Source organism: Camelina sativa, chromosome 15, assembly GCF_000633955.1.
Source record: "Camelina sativa cultivar DH55 chromosome 15, Cs, whole genome shotgun sequence".
NCBI lineage: Eukaryota > Viridiplantae > Streptophyta > Magnoliopsida > Brassicales > Brassicaceae > Camelina > Camelina sativa.
Window position 1 is genome coordinate 8,146,733 of NC_025699.1, and position 18,874 is coordinate 8,165,606.

At 37.8% G+C, this 18,874-nt stretch overlaps 3 protein-coding genes and 1 pseudogene across 6 annotated transcripts; 1 reads left to right on the top strand and 3 right to left on the bottom strand.

Moving 5' to 3' along the window:
- Positions 222 to 4,279, bottom strand: LOC104745994 (translocase of chloroplast 120, chloroplastic-like). 3 transcript variants are annotated; one of them, XM_019237014.1, is made up of 3 exons: positions 4,141 to 4,279; positions 523 to 3,928; positions 222 to 397 (listed from the first exon to the last, which is right to left on the bottom strand). In XM_019237014.1, exon 2 carries the CDS (start codon positions 3,863 to 3,865, stop codon positions 548 to 550), a length of 3,318 nt encoding a protein of 1,105 aa, XP_019092559.1. In that variant the 5' UTR covers positions 3,866 to 3,928; positions 4,141 to 4,279; the 3' UTR covers positions 222 to 397; positions 523 to 547. The 3 variants fall into 3 exon arrangements, with proteins under 3 accessions (XP_019092559.1, XP_019092561.1, XP_019092560.1); XM_019237016.1 differs by having other exon boundaries at positions 523 to 3,902; positions 4,141 to 4,274; XM_019237015.1 differs by having other exon boundaries at positions 523 to 4,274.
- On the bottom strand, positions 4,621 to 9,917 carry LOC104745995 (kinesin-like protein KIN-13A). Of its 2 annotated transcripts, none has more exons than XM_010467384.2 (14): positions 9,662 to 9,917; positions 9,485 to 9,571; positions 9,135 to 9,363; positions 8,537 to 8,758; positions 7,945 to 8,124; positions 7,732 to 7,833; positions 7,534 to 7,611; positions 7,200 to 7,281; positions 6,938 to 7,100; positions 6,420 to 6,749; positions 6,007 to 6,225; positions 5,366 to 5,915; positions 5,163 to 5,228; positions 4,621 to 5,070 (listed from the first exon to the last, which is right to left on the bottom strand). In XM_010467384.2, the coding sequence occupies exons 3-14, from the start codon at positions 9,321 to 9,323 to the stop codon at positions 4,888 to 4,890; spliced, it is 2,364 nt and encodes a 787-aa protein (XP_010465686.1). In that variant the 5' UTR covers positions 9,324 to 9,363; positions 9,485 to 9,571; positions 9,662 to 9,917; the 3' UTR covers positions 4,621 to 4,887. The 2 variants fall into 2 exon arrangements, with proteins under 2 accessions (XP_010465686.1, XP_010465685.1); XM_010467383.2 differs by having other exon boundaries at positions 9,135 to 9,376.
- Positions 12,767 to 14,452, bottom strand: LOC104745997 (translationally-controlled tumor protein 1). The gene is made up of 5 exons (XM_010467385.2): positions 14,321 to 14,452; positions 13,761 to 13,834; positions 13,527 to 13,655; positions 13,237 to 13,394; positions 12,767 to 13,144 (listed from the first exon to the last, which is right to left on the bottom strand). The coding sequence occupies exons 1-5, from the start codon at positions 14,346 to 14,348 to the stop codon at positions 13,027 to 13,029; spliced, it is 507 nt and encodes a 168-aa protein (XP_010465687.1). The 5' UTR covers positions 14,349 to 14,452; the 3' UTR covers positions 12,767 to 13,026.
- Positions 14,695 to 18,667, top strand: LOC104745998 (annotated as a pseudogene).

Consider the following 18,874-nt stretch of genomic DNA (forward strand, 5'->3'; position numbering starts at 1 on the left):
ACGACGGAGAATAAACGGCGAAGAGAACAACGGTCAGAAGACAAGGTAAGAGAGAGAAGAGAGAGTTTAGATATATATATATTTTTTTATATAAATAAAGTTGAATGAGTTGTTCTTACTACTTGTCTTGTTTATGTGTTGTTTAAATTCTTCTTATTCTGTTCTTATTAAAAAAAAAAAAGCAGTGACTAAGAATGTGTTGATAGAGTTGTGGTCGAGAATAATAAATCACTAAATGCATTTTTATAACTAATCGATAATCATGAGGTACATGAACAAAAATAGGTATGCTTTATGCTAACATAGACAAAGGTTTGAGAAAGAGAAGAAAACCACTACTGAATTATTATACCGGAGACTAGTAGGAACGAATGCATTCTGAGTTTGGACGTTCCTCCTGTACCAAAACCAAAAGTCACATCAATATCAGCAATCCATGGATACGGTCAGTTAACAGATGGTTTTTACAGCAAATGAAACAAAAAAATCGAGATCAGCAACCAAAAGCAGATAGATTAGTACCTTTTCTATCAAAACCTTAATGTTATTAATTATTGTCCATATTGCATTTGCTCGGGGAATAATAACTAAGAAGCTTCTTGAACAGAGGCACCAATGCAACCATAGCAAGTTGGAGCTGCTCAGAGCTGTTTACGCGGATGCCTACTTGCCCTGCCCCTCTGTTATTCAAATTAGCACGAGCAATTAGATTAGAAGAACGTCCAATGGGCACTTGGGACTGTATATTTCCTCCGATAGCAAGATCGCCATGCCAATCCATCACAGAAAGTCCAAGAGTTGACAAAAACCGACCAAGTGGATAATCTTTATCTCTAAACTGAGCTTCTAAACTACCACCATAGGCAACATCTCCCCGACTAGTCATTGCCCCACCAGACATAACCATTCTGAACCGTTTATTAGCAATCAACTTATCTTCGACTTTCAGCCCCGCAGACACCGAATCACCCAAGAGCGTTACAGAGAGACCAGCCGCCGCTTTGTTTTTCCTAAAATTGTTAAATCTAGTTTCACTACGAATTGTGTAAGCCAATTCCTTCCCAGCGTTTTGCATGTCAAAACCTAGGGAAGTTGATCTACCCTCTCCATGTTTAACCGAGCTGGCCAGTTCCAGCTGCACATTAGCATCCTTCTTGTCCTTTGTCACTTGACCAGAGAAAGATATCGGGATTTTGTCTTTAACAACAAAAAGTCGTTCCGCATTCACACCTTCATAACCAATATCATGATCCCACCCATGAGTTTCCAGGACTGGCCTAACAAGCCATTGATTGGAGGAATCAAGGTACCGGTACCGGTGAGTAGGATTGTCAGAGTCAAAAGATGCAGGTAGAGATAAATCCGGCATGGGAACTGGAACAGATGCAGGTTCACTTCTCTCTTCTTCCACATTCTCACTATACCCGTTAGGCATATCTTTAATCTCAGCAGCAAATTTCTTCATCAACTTACGTCTCTTTCTTTCCTCTTTCATCTGCCTCTTCATAAATAATTTTTCCCGGTACTCCATCTCATCCAGATATTCCTTCTTCTGAGCTTTACTAAGCTTGGCCATCTCGGCTTTAGTCAACCGCTTAAAGGGAGGAAGGTCATCATACTCTGATTCTTCATCAGAATCTGATGATTCGTCCAAATCATCTTCATCTTCTTCATCATCGTACTGCTGCTCAGGAAGCTTAGCTTGTGATCTTGACTGCAGAAGCGATGAGAGAAGAACTGGTAATGGAGGAGCCTTGGACCGAGCTGCAAATTGTTCCCCTGAAATATTATCTTGTAATTTCAGAAGAGCATTTGCTTCTGCTAGAATCTTGGATGCAAATGAGAGTAATAGCAAATGAGGCTTCCACACTTGGCCGTTAGGTAATACTCTCTGGCCTGCCCGATTTGTCCTGCAAGCAGAGTGGTTCTCAACTAAAGAAACAGGGTTCATGAGCCTCATATCTCCCGCTGCTTGGCGAATGGCCTGCTGGATGACATGAGAACGTTGTGTTACAAACATCTCATAGCTAGAAGCAGTACCATTTGGGCCATCTGGTGGAGCCGAAGCGGCATGAGTCAAACCCACAATGGCATTAAACCATATTGATGGTCCAAAAACATCAGTGATGGTGCGCAAGAGAGGCATGTCACCAGAATCTCTGCTTTGCATATCCAACCTATCAAGATATAATACAATGTCAGGCGGATTTTTCTTGATGAATGCCCGAACAGACTTCAGGATCTTCTCATTCTTGTGTTGATCTGACCAGGATGGTAAGAGACCAGGAGTGTCAATTATCCGTACCTTAATTCCCTGAACAAAACCCTCAACATCCTGAACCCTCTTTGTCCCCATCTGGAATGCATCAGTACTAATTTTCAGTTCATCAAAAATAGAATTGATAGTTGCACTTTTACCAACCCCACTTTTACCGAGCACCATAATTGTACAAGAAAAATCAAGGGGATCCTGTCCAGCTGCCTCAAGCTGTTCTGCCATGGCACTGGCACGATCAAAACTAAAGGCACCAACACGGCTTCCGTTTCTGCCCCTCAACTGTTCAGCCAGTCCAAGCCTGTATAAAACCTGAGCAACAACAACATTATGTGGAGTTTGCCCTAATCTATGTGCAAGCCTCAAAAACTTGACCCTGATCAACTGGAGCTTCTCACGAGTCTCATCATGCTCATCTGTCTCTGCAGTGGCAGAGTCTTCAGCTTGCTGAGGCTGATTATGAGACACATTGCCATTGACACGAGGCTGTTGTGGAAGGCGTGGTGACGGTTCCAAAAGAGGAGCAGCACGACCAAGACCTGCCGGGCGAGCAGGTGGTAATGCTGCAGTACTTCTAGACTCTGCTGGAGAAACAGAACTTAATACCTCAGATTCACTATCCACATGTTGACTTTCCTTAATATTTTGTCTAATATTTGCTCTGCTGTCTTGCTGCTCTTCAATTTCCTTAGATTGAGGACTCTGCTGAACATCATGTCCTCCATTCCTATCCTGAACAGTCTCCTGTTCTCTAAGAGTTTCCCCACGGAAGCCACTACTGCTGTGATCTTCAGTCTCTTTCTTTTCCTCGGAACTAGATTTTTCCAAAGGAGATAGGATCCCAGCTGCTACTTCAATACTATCATTCAAGGATTCCTCACCAGAAGCATTGTTAACACTATTGTAGTCGGCACCAGTCTCATCATTTCTCTGTGGCCCAGACTCATTGTCAAAGCAATTCGTAAGTGCTCCTTCACCTTCCTCAATCTCTTGTTCTGTTCCAATGCCATTTTCAGTACCATCATTCCCTGTTTCCTCGGACCAGGCCCTTACTGAGATAACTTCAGCCACCAGTTCTTTATCATCAGGAATTACGACTGCATTTTCAGAAAAAGAATGTATATTTCCGGTTCCTAAACTAACAACCTCAGCCGCTAAATTGGAACCATTGGAAGTAGCTTTATCACTGTTCTCAACCACATGATCCAAGCTTGAATCGATTCTACCATTTGAAATATCTACACCTGCTCCCCCATGATCATCATCATTCATCTTGGAAGCCACCACCAGATCAGATTTAGCCTCCTTCGTAACCTTAACCTCACCATGGCTATCTCCCACCGCCGTATAACTAACCTCTAAATCTTTACCTCCTCTCTCATCCCTACTTGTTGCCTCTAATGGCAAATCCGCTCCGTAAGATTCAAGTTCTGAACCAATTGCTTCCTCAAAAACCTCTTCTTCATTATCAATCACTTCATCAGATCTCACCAACTCCTTTTTCTCTACATCACCATCACTAGTTCTATCCTCCGCAAGCTTCATCTCTTCCCCATCTAAGCTGTTAACAATCTCAACCCCGTCTCCCATTTCTTAAGATCACCACCGCAGCTACAAACAAAACCCCCTAATCCAAACCAAAATCACGAATCACTGCACCAAACCAAATTAAACAAAAGAAAAAAAAAAAAAAAATCCCTAGCTCAGAATTATCGCCACAAAATCATAAATAAATAAAACTCCTCGTTACTTTCAAAATCAATGGGAGTGAAGAAAAAATAACCAAAATCAAAGGTGTGTTTTCTGATACGAATTCAAAAGATACAAGACGAGGAGAACAGCAATGGCGAAAAGGAGAATCTAACCTGCTTATTGCAGAGACAGAGAAGGCCAAAGAAAAGAAAAATTAATTTTTGTGTATAGTTCGTTCGGCTTTTTACTCGCCTGCGACAGTGCAACTACGACGGGAAGGAGAAGGGAGGAGATAAGAGACTTTAATGGACGGTTTTAATCGGTTTGGGTTTTAACATCGGACGGTTGAGAATGGCTTTTTTGTATTGCCATCGTCGAAAAGGCATGTCACGTGACCAATAGTGAGGTGGGCCAAGGCCTTTTAGTTTGGGCTGTTGGACTATTGGAGCTATTCACCTGTCTTTTCTTTCTTTGTCAGTAGATATGGTTATTTTAAATATCTTATTATTAGCTTTTATAAAATGGCTCACTGAAACTTACATATAATATATTGTCACAAGATAAAATATGGTTATAATGTTTTTTCAGTTGTTTTAAAGTAAAGTTTAAAATCGACATTAGTTTTTCACCAGCTTTTGGAGAGGATATAGAAAAATAGGAAACACAAAAGGTATAATTTTATAACTAAAATCAGTAAATTAAAAAAAAATAAAAGGAAAATAAATGCCCGATTTCACAAACACGAAGGACATTTTTGTCATTCTTTGTAACAAAGAAGAGACCACCACCTTTTTTTGCTTTTTCTCTTTTTTTTCCTTCTGACATTGAAACTAAAAAAACTTTTTCACTCTCTTCTTCATGAGCAAACTTTCACACTTTAACAACACCACACTTTTTGGTTTTCCTTCTTCTTCTGACAACTACCGAGGAACTCTCTTACGACTTAGTATTTCTTGTTCCTTGAGACGGTGTTGGAACCGAGCAAGCCTGGCTTGAAGACTAACAAGCCCTGCTGCTTTTCTAGACAACACAAAGCTCAGTTGGGTTACATAGTTTTCTATCATGCTTCCTGGTTGGTCCACCTCCGCTAAAAGTTTCATTTCCTGATAACGTTATAAACACAAAAATCAAACGAGCTATACTACTAACCTACAATAAAAATTTAGTATTTCATTTTGGTGCGTTTTGTACTTACCTCGCGAACAATCTCCATTGTATCCTCTATTTCTTTTCTGTGTGCCGCAATGAGAGCTTCTTCTTCCTGAAAAGGTCATGCGCTGATGGTTATGAACTTATGATATGATACGAACAGAACTATTAGTACAAGTTTCTACATTTGCTTTCAAAATCAATTTCACAGGTTCATCACATGTTTAAAGGTTTAAGTTGGTATTTTACCTCAAGCAGTGCATCAATGTTATCATCAAGTGAAGTGTCAGTTTCGTATTGCCTCGACGCGGTTTCATTTGTGCTCTGTCTAAAGTTTGTCAAGGTAGGAATATCCGATGAACTGACTTCTCTTTTAGACCAGCTTTGTGCTCTGTCTGGTTTCTCTTCCCGCAACCCTTTCCCACGAGGTGGCGACACTTTCTTCACTTTCTCTTCACGGTCTGAAGTTTCTTGGGGGTATGAAGACAAGTGGCTCCTCTGACTAGTGGAGCCACCAAAAGAACTGTTCGTCTCTGATCTTCCCTTGTCCATTGAGATTGATGGGATTCCACTTTCCTCTCGATAATTTGTAGGCTGTCTGAAGTCAATACCCGATGTAGTGTTGCTGTCCTTTTCAACCACCCTCCTCCTGGTTTCCTGTACATTCAATTCCTGTGGGGGCTCGAAGACATCTTCCACATCATTTGAGCCCAACAAAGTATCCTTATTAACCGGAGGAGGCATTGAATTGGCAGTTTGATCTTTCTTGCTATTTCCAGTTTTAGATAAACTTTTGACCCTGTTTGTTTGGTACACAGCCAACAGCAGGTTAAGAGAAGGTGAAATTGAGAATTTGTTTCAAGAGAGGCAATACTTGGAACAAAACATACCTATCAGCATATCTTAGAGTATTGAGGGTATGTTCACACGATCCTGCATTTGGAGAGATGCAAGAAATCATCACCGTCCTTGAGTTTCCAACAAATGAGTCACGGAGCACCTCAGTTAGTTTGCTTCCACGAAATGGTATATGCAGCTGGTCATTGTCCAGTGCACGTATACATTCCTTAAGAGCCAAGAGACTCTTGTTGATTTCTGCGCCTTCCATCCTAAGAAAAATCCACCATGAAAACTATAAAGCATTAAATCTGAAGTGTGGTGGTCCTAAAGTAAAAGCAGCAAAGTGCCACTCCATCAATACCAACAAGGCAACAATTCCAAAACAAGCATAAATTTTAATCTACGCATTAGTGTTAAGTCAATATTCAAAATACTCAACCACATGGGTAACGAGAATCTTTACCTTGTCTGACGGTCATTGTCTGTGGTGTCTGCACCTCTTTCACTGCCAGCAAGGTCAATGAAAGAAATCTTTCCCACAACTTTCCCAGGCAATTCATTACCATCATTATTCCTCCGTCTAGTTTCTTTTACCTCAACATGCTTTTTTACAACAAGCTGTAGGATAGCATGTGATCTAGAAGATTCCTCATTTGCTCCAGTTGACCCTGTGCTCCTTTCCGCATTTCCTTTCTCGATAAAATCCTTTACAAGTTGTACATCTGAAACTTCATATTCTTGCAGGCCAACAATGCAAACTTGCTGTCTACCATCTTCTCGCATGCAAAGTTTCCTGCTCGGCAATAACAAAATTATTTAGATAACTGTAAAACATGCATTTGCGATAGTAGTAGACAACAATGAAAAGAATCGAAACTGAAAGGATGAGAAAGCTAATATTTGCCAAAAGAAAAGAAAAACAATAAAACCTCTCAGCAATTATGCAATTTCAAAGAAATGAGAAAAACAAAGAACACTAACTTTCTCTCACTGAGCAGATCAAACAGCTTTCCACCATATATCTCAAAATAGCTGAGCCACAGTTTAAATCTCTGATTGCTGTACACTGGTTGACGCAACAACCTCATAAGATCTTCAACTGCTCGTATGGGTAGTGGTTTCATTGTGAATGTCTTACCACTACCTGAACAAAGCAAAACATCATCAGCGCCATAAAAGCATGAAGAAACTATTATCATTTAAAACCTGGAATCTGTTAGAAAGAATGTAACTATCAGTATACCTGTTTGACCATATGCAAAGCATGTAGCTTTAGTTCTCTGGAAAATAATGGGAATTATAGGCTCAATTGTGGCCCGATACACCTGTTCAAGGGAACAACAAACCACTTCAAAGCAGAATAAAGCTTCTGTAATATTCAAAAAGGCTGAATGTATCCATTCATCAATCCAATCTAGATGGAATAGGTGGGGGAAACCACATGCTGATCTAGTTAATAGGTCCATAAGGTATGTTGACCTTGACATAAATCATAAGTCTATCACAGCTCAAGGTTGCATTATGATCTAGTTAATAGGTTTTCATATGGACTCCAATACGTTCAATTATTAACTTACCTCATCATTTGAAACATCCTCATCTAGAACAGCATCAAAGCAGAACTCATGCTTTTCCACATAAGCAGTCAAATCCACCTGCACCAGCAAAATTACGATTCATTCAATATTATGACCTTTATAGCAGGATGCCATCGTTCAGTTGTTCAACTGAATCATGGATGCCATTGTTATCTTCGATGAAGAATACACACGAACCTTCAGCTTGGGTTCATGGACAGTCAAAGAATTACCAGATACCGTCACAACATCCTCCTCCTTTCTAGCTGTTTCTTTCTTGTTTAGGGGTCTTTTCCTTACCTAAAAAGAAAAAAGAAAATGGTTTCCCAATGATCCCTAGTGATAATGAACGTTGCTTATAAAACAATCAAGTAGTAAGGAAAAAGGTCAGTGCTTAAGTGAATGACCTACCACTACTTTAATCTTGGCTACACTGTTATTTTCTTTTTCACTCTTAGGCAATGAACCCAAAGGTTCAGCATCTGTCTGTTGCCGTTGTTGACGATTAGCTGGCAAATTAAAGTCGTCTTCAAATTCTTTATTAACACTAGGCATGAAAGGTGATGGCTCAAAGGGTTCGGTAATCATATGCTGCAAAATGGAAGGATGTCACTACAAAATCAACGGGTTGATAACTTTCACATGGATAATCACTTTCTTAAGACCTAGCAAATGTTGACGACAAAAAAAAAAAAAGAAAAGAGGTAGCTAATAATAGAAGCAGCGTTTTTCCCCAGAAACTTTCTAACGACAACAAGACCAAAACTGGTCACCGCTAAATCCTTTCGAGTTTCCAGATTAGAAGTTGCCCAACAGAAGTATCGCAGATAGATTGCATGCACACAACCCAAATGGATTAGTTGGGGCTCAATAAAGCGATACAAGATTGGCAGTAACACTCATTAGAACAGACAATCTGATGAATTTAAGATCCCTCCGTTCTCCACAGACACTAATGGGTAAATATGAATAGTCTTTTCACTAGTTCTTCTTCCAAACATACCTCGGATAGAAGCTCTGTATCATCCATAGCATGAAGATCCAATAATCCAGCTCCAAAATCACCTCTAAACTCAGGTGAAAAAAACCCTTCCGAAGACGGCATACCTGCTGATGTCTGAGCAGTTGGTGTATATGATTCAGAAGTCGACTCCCCGTTAAAATTGAGATTTCTCATTAGTTTGAACAGTCTTTGTTTCTCTTCAGCAGTCTGTGCTCCATAACCCTAGCAGATACCGTAAACACCACAAAGGAGGCTTCATATATCAGAACCACGCAAACTAACTAGACTAATATAACCATGCAGAAATCATCTAACTAAATCACGTTGGCGTAAATGGCCAAACAAAATCCAAGCTTTCCTTAAAATACATAATGACTAATATCCAAAACAGAAAGAAACAATCCTACATTCCTATCGTAGTATCATACACGCATGATTCAGCAAAACCTAAAAAGCTCTAACAAAACTTGGCTATCTATGTCTAATACAAAATTGATAAGCCAGAGTAAAACTACAAACGGATAAGGGAGAATTAAAGGGCATGCAATGTATCGGCAGAGTAGACGAAACAAAGAAGCAGGGAAAGTAAGTAATGTACCTGCATGAGAAGGTTAGGGAGATGACGCTGATCGTTGCCTGTAGAAGCAACGGGAGACGCCAGATGCTGCAAGCCAGCGGATTGAAGCCACCGTGCCATGACAGCATCTCCTGCGTCATTAGCGGGTATAGCCCCATCGTATAGCGCCGTCGCAGCCGCAGCATTGCTCTGCTGCATTTGGCCGCCCATGAGGCGCTGCGATCTTCTTTGAGGAGCCAACTTCGGAGATCTGTAGAACAACTCTTCATCCAAAACAAAAAACATTCCCCCACGTTTGTTAAGATTACAAATCGGAAACAAAAATCAAAAATAAATCCCCCAAAATTAGATTCAATCGAAATGAAACTCACAATGTGGAGAAGATTCGGATTCAATACAAAACATGAAAGCGAAAGAGTTACAACAGCTCCAAAACTCGTTTCAATTTCCTTGGAAATCTGAAATTTAAACCAATAGATTGCATCAGAGAAGAGGATCGACGAAGACTCCCAAAAAAAAATATAGGAGAAGACGGAAGTGATGATTACCAGATGGAAACGAAGACACGCAACGGTTGCGTTAGAGATCTGCGATCTGAAATTTTTTTTTTTCCCGTCAAAAATACAATCAGATCTCCGACGAGTGAAGAAGAACCCTAAGCGATGCGCGTCGTTTAGCGTTTGGGACAAAGCTCTGTTCAAAAAATTTCGTCTTCTCCGTAAGCGACGTTAGGCGCAGAGAGAGAGAGAGATGAGAAATGAGATGAGAGAGAGAGAGAGAGAGAGAGAGAGGGCGTTGAAGAGGATTTGACAAAGTATAAGACACTAAAAGAATAAAATAAAAAGTTTGAGGCGTTTAAACTTTTTTTTAAAAAGTGATAGTTTGAACCCCCTTTCATTTCTGATACGTTCACCGATTTGTCCTACTCTTTTTGATTTTTGCTATTTGGTCCAAAATATTTTAAACAAGTTCACACGATCTAATATATATATGAACGGTCTTATTATATGTTACTATAGTTTTTTTTTTCTATGCTGAGATCATGACACAACGACATATACACCATGGTCCATGGTGACATCAAATAAAAATTAATATAGGATAGTATCTTGAATTAATATCATACCTATTTTGACCTTATATACTGCATAAAATTGATGGGTTTATTTATAGATGTAATCTATAGTATGAAAGTTGCTCAACTCTATCCATATGAGTGACACGTCAGCAGTGGAGAGAGTGACATCTGTCAATCCAAATTAAAAGCAAACATATTTAAAATTAAGGAGGAATTTGAAACATCTTCTATGTTTTTTATTTTTTTTCATATCAAAAATAATTTTAATATTTATATAAGAAATTTAGAGAGGCTTAGAACATGTTGATGTATTCTTTAAGTAAGTAGATGCATCACCAAAAGAAAAAAAATGTATTGAGAGTAAAACCAAAGATTTCTTTCGTTCTCTTAGGGTAAACCATGAAGATATGAATATATGGTTTAGGAGCTAGAATTTTCTCAACAATTTGAAGGGTTGTAACAGTGACTGGAAATTTGGTTACTATTGTATAGAAATTTATAAAAGTGTGTCTTTAGAGAAATAATTTTTATATATGAAAAAGATCGGAGTTTTGTTCACTATTGAATGAAGATAGTTAAATTAATGATATAATGTTGGTTGATGAAAATACAGAGAGAAAAGAAGAAGAAAATTAAATTCTAGAATTATATTCAAGAAGTTGAATAACTAGCAGGAAGGGAAGTTGTATATTTTAATTATAACCATTAAAGAGTTAACTAAGCTGCATGAAAATATTTTTGATAACAAGAATTTGAGAGTCTCATGGTATTTATTTGAGAAGCTTAAATACAAATATATCTAAATACCTAAGTTTTAGACTAGAATTGTATGATGTTTAAATGTTTTAATCTACCAATCAAATGTGCAAATGGTATAATTATTTTACTTCCTTAAAAATATGCTAATAGACTAATAGTTTTTATCTACAAAAATCACTTTAGAATAAGATTTAGCTTTAAACAAAATTTAATATTCTTTACCTCCTCACAAAAAAATCTCAGTTTCATTTGGTAGTATATAATTTTTAATTTTTCAAATGTGAAAATATAAGAAGCAAAAAAGATATTGCAATAAATGTATATATATATATATAGATATAAACAAACCCGCAATACGTGCGGGTATTCATCTAGTAGCTGATAATAACCTTGGTGGATTTATATGCTATGTGTAATTTGAGATTTCAGCTATTTTTATGATATCAAAGGATATTGGTTTGGACTTTGGACGACCAATCTTATATAGTATAATAGAGAAATGAAATTTGAAACTATCCGAGGAAAATGACATGAATTCCACAACTTCTGGAAATTTATAGTACTTGATAATGATTTTAAAATCTTATATTACTTTTTCTATTTCCATTTTTCATCAAAATAAAGTATTGGTTTTGAATTTTGAATTGTTTAGATGTGTGAATGTGTGTGAGAGTGTTTATGAGAAGCTAACATACTTTATGTATGTAAATGTGTATTGTTTAAAACCAAAAAATTGAGTTAATCCAATATAATATACGAAAAAAGAATATGCAAAAGTAGAGAAGTGGGACAATACAGCTTGTGGGTTCCTTCCTTTTGAATCAAAAAAGCTTTTTGCTTTAGCCTAAAGCATTTGGATCTAAACGATTCCTGATTTTAAGTAATCAAGTATAAGCCAGTATGAAAGGAGCTTTTTCTTTTATTTATCAACATTGATCTCTAGTTTTGTGCAGCTGTAGGTTAATCTACCTCCTTCAGTCCTTTGTTACGATTAACAAATGGCCATAGTACCGATTACGTAATTTGCTAAGACTTAAAGAGTGTTTTGACCAAAAGCAAAAAAGTGTTGAAGAGTGTAAAGCTAAAACGAAAGGACCAACAAAAATTTGAAAATGACTTTAAAATACGTTAGATATATACAAGGAAGTTGGAGCAACGTCAAACCGACCAAATCACGTTTCCTTTTACGTGAGACACAATACGTACCAACGCATTTTGGTTGTCCTCTCGTCCACAATCCACATAGTATACACAAAATAAAATAACTATATCTAGATACTTGTATATTATGTTGTTGAGCAATCCACGCAGCGAAGAGCGAACTCTTCTTAATTCTCGCAGAAAATCTTATTTTGGATAATAAAAACCAAATAAATGGTCAATGTACGTGAATTGGACAGCATTTGTAAACTTGTAACGTAGTAAAGAATCAAGCATAGGATACGTTGATTGCTAAAGTTAAACAACACACACATTCATACATACATCTTTATTACGGCCACTGTCATTTGTCTAAAACAAAACAAGAGGACATAACTCTTATAGTTACAGATTCCGCACGTGAGATAATAACCCTTTGATAAAAGAGCAGAAAACATACGTGGAGGGATAACATGCCTACGTTGATGAATGTCTCTTGCCACTTTTTACTCGAGAAAAGGTCAAAACAGTACATACTAGAGCATATTCCATCAAATGTTTAAAGGTTCCAAATAGTAAAAATAACACACTGTTTACGATCTGAATCCAAAATTATTAGACTTTTTTATTAGTTTGCATCGAGATTCGCCATGAGTTTTACTAACCCACGCCCAAATGATAAAAGCAAACTGAAGAAGTGATGTTACATCAAACATCCCAAAAAGTAACGACCAAAATTCAACTAATAAGAACTGATAAAGCATTGTCTTTCGGATAAATTAACTGAAACGACTTCAAATCACAGAAGAAAAGAAGAGAAAAGCAAATTTGTAGGTCATTTTTAATAGGAGACAACGACGAAACACAAGAAAATATAAAGACACATAAACTTGAGTCGCTGCGAACGACCACAGTAACCCGACGAGAGCTTCTCTCTCAGCACTTGACCTCCTTCAAACCATGTGCGAAGTACAAAAATGTTGGGTTGGTGGCACCCTCCTTGTAGTAAGCAAAGACCAAAGAGCTGTCATCATGCATCCCCTCACCAACAAAGCTGTTTTGTATCAAACAACATAAAACCATAAATGAGATTTCAGAATATGTCATGTTATACAGAAAATAAGAGAAGATTGGGGGAAAACTTACAATTGGAAGTCACCGAGCCTGGGGAGCAAATACTTGGTAGCTCCCTCAATACCCTTCTTGAAGACTGCTTGGTCCTCCTCGCTGAGCTTGGGTGTCAAAAGTTTGATGTATTTCTTAATGTAAGCGATGAATCCCTTCTTATCATAAGTTGGTTGCTCCTACAAGAAAACAAAAAGTGAGCTCTTGGAACAGTAATTGCAATGCTACCACCAAAATAAGGCTTAGAATGCAAAACAGAACAACAACAATATCAATTACTGTGTGATTAAAAAGAAGCAAGCAAAACCAACCTGAAGTCTGAAGGTGTCGACAATGTCAACAACCTTTGTGGCAGAGTCATCAACACCCTCATCCTCACCACCTTCCTCAGCAGATGGATTGGCACCAATGTTAACATCTACAGCTCCCAACACAACCCACTGTACAATAAAAAAAATACCAATGAGAACAGGAAAACAAAAATATCACAGATTCAGAACAAAGCATGAAGATTTTAGGGTTGATGACACATTGGCAGTACTAACCTTTCCTTCAACTTCCCAAAGAATTCCATTCTCAATCTCCTTGTAAGGGAAAGAGTCGGACAGAAGCTCATCACCTAAAATCAATAAACAAAAATCATTAGTCATTACTCGTATCAATCTCAATATATTCCTCATAAGATAACATATACAATTAGTGACTCTAAATTATAGCAGATCAGCCAAAACTTCATCAAATCATACTAGAGCAGAAAACTTTGTCATCATAATCACTTCAAGCAAATTCGAACTAATTAAGAATCTAAACAATCGAATACAAACCCAAAAACAAAATCCAATCTACATCAATATACTAAGCTCAATCAATACGACCACAACTCAATATGAACTAATCAATTCATAGATCTAACACCAAATCACAGAAACCACAACCCTATGAATAGAATTACCGATTCAGAAAGCTGCAAATTGACGAAAAACCTAAGATAAGATTACAGATCTAACGAAATCTCAATTCGATATCACCATTATCCCAATCAGAAGTTATAAGATCGATTAAGCTACAACAAAATTAAGAATTAATAAACAATAATTGAGCATACCGGTGAGAAGATCTTGGTACACCAACATGGTCGCTTATTGTTTTTTTATCTCTCTCCGATCGATGTGAAATAAAACGAATATTAAAGGGTTGCGGGAGAGAGACGCAGCGACGAGAGGGTTCCAAAACGATGCTCTAACTTTGGTATTTATAGCCAAAAATACTATAGGCGTAGGGTTTTCGCTGGAGATGCAAACACAGGAAATAAAATTCCCTAGTGAAATTACCATTTTCACCTTTTCCTTTTTCCAAAATTTTCTATTTTACTCAAAAAAGGTAAATTGATATAAACCGACTCGAGAACGGTTTAAGATTCCGGGTTTTAATGAAACGGGTGGGTATTCGAGTTATAAATAAAGGTCGGGTCGGGTTAATTTTCGTACGTTTCACTCTTTGGTTGTCCTCCGTCTCTCTCTCGCGTTCTCGCTGAATCTAATTGTTCGTGAAAAAAACCCTAACCCTAAGTGAGAGAGAGAGAGATGACGACGATGATAGGTTTGAGCACCGAGTTCGAACCACAGTCACTGAAAAAACTCAATCACAAATCTGTTAAGCGAGCTCTTGATCTATTCGTTCCCGTCCATGACCAATTCCCACCGCCTGATCCTGAAAGGTTTATTAACTAGTTTCCCTTGCAGTGTCTCCTCCTTTGTATTTTCTCGAAATCTTTCGAAATATATGTTTATTGACGATTCTTCTCTGTATCGCAGCAAAAAAATTCGGCTCTGTCATAAGGTAAAGGAATCTGTTCGTTTCTTCGTTTACTTTGATTTTTCTCAAAATTTGATTTTGTTTTTTTTTTTTTTTGTCTTATCAGTTTTGTAGTTTCAAGTATGGTTTAGCTTCAAATTAGGATGTATTGTCAATGACTTTGGAGGTTTCTTGTATAGATTCAAGTTGCATTTGGAGGCGTAGAACCCGTTAGTAAGCCTACTACACGCCGTGCTGCTGACCATAACAGTGATAAGACGGCTCCATCGATTCCCCTTGCCCTTCCAGGTAGTTCTTTTATAACATCTATTTATACTAGTTGTGAGCTTTCATTTATATGTCTATAATTAGGATTGGAAAACAAAGGTTTCAGTTACATATCTTCTTAGAGTACCTTTTGAAAACAAACTTCTACTGAACTAAATAATCCTGTTAGTGTAATCTTGTAGCCTCTTTCAGCATTATGGTTTCTCGTTCTGAAAGACTAAATTATTTGCTCTGCAGGGCCTGGAGAGTCCAAGGAAGTTCGAAAAGGCACAACAGAGGAAGCTTTAGTTGTTGGTCCAACTTTACCGCAAAGTGACTTGTGAGTTTACCTTTTCCTTTGGAATGTGACTAATCCAAATAGTTTTTGCTGTTGTGACTATTGCTCTACTTATCGTGATGATTCTGATAATTATTGATTCTTGATTTGAAGGAACAATACTGCTAACTCAGGCAAAAGCACTGCGATTCTTCCTGCATATGAATCCTCATCTAAAAGGTTTTGTGCCCCATCCTTTTCTTCTTGTATGAGCTATCTATAATGAGAAAGCAGCTAGATTGCGACACCTAGGTGGTATTAATAAGCAATGAGGTGATATCGGTTGTTCGTAATCAGGGAATTTAATTTGGCATAATGTAACCTGAAATACCTCTGGTTTGTTGTATCAATGCTGCCGTTTCTCATTATTTGTTTTTTTTTTGCGTGTCTATGTGTTACAGAAAACTGTCAACTTCTGCTTTAATGGAGAGAATACCTAGTAGATGGCCCCGTCCATAGTGGCATGCACCATGGAAGAATTACAGGGTAAGATATGTGATACAGTAGCATTTCTGCATCTTATGGATATAACATATGAACGAAGTATGTAGGACTACTTGCTGGCGTTAAGAGAGTACTTGATATTCATACAAGTTGATGCGTTTTTTTTGTGGTTAACAGGTAATCCAGGGACACTCGGGTTGGGTCAGATCTGTTGCGTTTGACCCAAGTAATGAATGGTTTTGCACTGGTTCAGCTGATCATACCATCAAGGTAACTGATCAACTCTGGAATTCTACTTCAATTCCTTTTTGTCATTATTCTGTAACCTTTCTGGGTTCTCATTTGCTAGGTTCTGTTATTTAGTTCTTCATGCATTATAGACCTATATCTCATGTAAAACCTGACTTTTCATTCTGTACAAGTTTAGCCCTTGTAGCAGCCTGATTGCATTAGTTTGGCTAACATTGCTTATGTGGATCGTGTTCACTAGATATGGGATGTAGCAAGTGGAGTTTTGAAGCTCACACTTACTGGACATATTGGGCAAGTACGAGGTTAGACTTTAATATATTACTCCCCTCCGTTAAACTATATCAACAGTCTTGTAGAGAAGTACAAGTGTACAAGTTTTCGGCTCTCTAATTTTATTGTTTAATAGGCCTCGCTGTAAGCAATAGACATACCTATATGTTTTCTGTTGGTGATGACAAGCAAGTCAAATGCTGGGACCTTGAGCAGAATAAGGTTAGAACTCGATGATGGATCTCCATCTCATGTGTAAATTGATTACTCCTTTCCTGATCCGAACTTCTCATATCCAATGTTTTTGGAAATTTTCTTGGATAGGTTATTCGATCTTATGATGGTCATACTCATAATGGTCATTTGCATGGCGTCTACTATGCAGCTCTTCATCCAACTCTAGATGTTTTACTAACCGGAGGGGGAGACAGTGTCTGCAGGGTATGATATATACTGAAAAGATGTATGATGTATCCTGTGTTTATAAGCATATGTGTCTTTTGAAATTTAAGTTGCTGAGCCTGCTGTCGAAATATCTTGTTCTGCTTTTAGGTATGGGATATCCGTACGAAGATGCAAATTTTTGCACTTTCAGGACATACAGCTGATGTTTCTTCTGTTTTCTCCCGCCCAACTGTACGTTGCATTTCATTTTCTCTTTATTCTAGCACATAATGTCCTTGTTATCTACTGCTATTTATGTCTCATATAAGATGTTGGGATCTTGAACTCACTGTGTCTGTGATGTTGCAGGACCCACAAGTTGTTACCGGGTCTAGTGACTCAACCATCAGATTTTGGGACCTCCGATATGGTATACTTTCCTTTTAACAATCTTTTGAACTTTTACTTTTCTTTCCTCTCGAGCTTTTCATTGTATGCAGGTTTTCGCTAACAAATATATTATAATCAGGCAGAACGATGGCAATTCTTACGCAACACAAACGCTCTGTCCGATCAATGGCTCCCCATCCGAAAGAGTAACTTTTTCTTGCTTTTTCAATCTTGGGTTCTGCATGATAAAGCACCCTTTTTAATGTATCTCTATGTTTCGTTCAGGAATGCTTTTGTTTCCGCATCATCTGACAACATCAAAAAATTTAGCCTTCCTAAGGGAGAGTTTTGCCACAACATGCTGTAAGTTTATGGAATCCTTGTAGACTTGTAGTTAGTTTTTTTGAGTCTTAATCCATTCTCTTATCTTCCAGTGCAATGAAATAGATAATATCTCTTAACTGAAGTGGTAAAGAAGTTTCTGATGTGTTTTAATGTTATTTTTCTCCACGGAGCAGTGCTCAGCAGGAAGACATAATTAACGCAGTGGCTGTGAACGATGATGGTGTAATGGTCACTGGAGGTATTAATTAATTTCCAGATCCCTTTCTTTGATAGTTATGGTCAAACAATGATACTTGTATCTGCCTTTCCTACACATATTATCTACCCAACCTCATTATTTGAACTAAAATGTCCCTGTCTTATTACAATTAAAGGTGATAAAGGAAGTTTATGGTTCTGGGACTGGAAGAGTGATCACAATTTCCAACAGGCAAAAACTATTCCGCAGCCCGGTATGACCTTAAACTGTTTTTTAGATCCTTTACCTTTGTGTTCCTTGTAAAGTTAATGGTTTATGATTAGTTCTTAGGAGCCAAGGAAGCTCTCAAGTTTTAAAAAGTGATATAGAGTTTTTTTGCAAGTAGTAATCGTTTCTTATATCGTTTACATGGTTAGGTTCGCTGAAGACTGAAGCTGGCATATATGCAGCGTGTTATGATCAGACGGGTTTAAGGCTGGTAACGTGTGAGGTAGACAAGACAATAAAGATGTGGAAGGAAGATGAAAATGCAACTCCTGAAACTCATCCTCTCAACTTTAGACCTCCCAGAGAGATAAGACGCTACTAAGGCTTCTCTCTGTGTTACATCTCTCTAAACTCAAACTCAAAGTCAGAAGAATCACTAATCTCACCAAAATCTGTTACTAAGGCTTTTCTTAAAGATATAGATGAGGCAGCATAGTAGTTGATTTGTTAAATTAACTGTAGTTTTACAAGTGTAGCCATTATATTGGAAGGGTTTTAAACTAGGGTATTTGAGTTTGGATTCACAAAAGATTGTGGCAAAGTGGATTAGTACAAGGCAAAACTACTAATAATTAAGATCAGTACAATTGCTAGACGCGATGAATCTCGGAAGCACTCATTATGGAACTCATAAAATCTTCATCTAAATTGACAAAGCACTAATCGTGGAACTCATATTCTTAACCAGCAGCGACAACAAGTTCAGAAAT

Bases quoted from the DNA above. Each gene is read 5' to 3' on its own strand.
- LOC104745994 (XM_019237014.1), bottom strand. From the start codon at position 3,865: ATGGGAGACGGGGTTGAGATTGTTAACAGCTTAGATGGGGAAGAGATG.
- LOC104745995 (XM_010467384.2), bottom strand. From the start codon at position 9,323: ATGGGCGGCCAAATGCAGCAGAGCAATGCTGCGGCTGCGACGGCGCTA. The intron at 7,612-7,731 runs GTTCGTGTGTAT...TTGCTGGTGCAG, and splicing joins TCCATGAACCCAAGCTGAAG to GTGGATTTGACTGCTTATGT. The intron at 5,229-5,365 runs GTAAAATACCAA...TGACCTTTTCAG, and splicing joins ACATTGATGCACTGCTTGAG to GAAGAAGAAGCTCTCATTGC.
- LOC104745997 (XM_010467385.2), bottom strand. From the start codon at position 14,348: ATGTTGGTGTACCAAGATCTTCTCACCG. The intron at 13,835-14,320 runs GTATGCTCAATT...TATTGATTTTAG, and splicing joins GTACCAAGATCTTCTCACCG to GTGATGAGCTTCTGTCCGAC. The intron at 13,656-13,760 runs GTTAGTACTGCC...TTTATTGTACAG, and splicing joins TTTGGGAAGTTGAAGGAAAG to TGGGTTGTGTTGGGAGCTGT.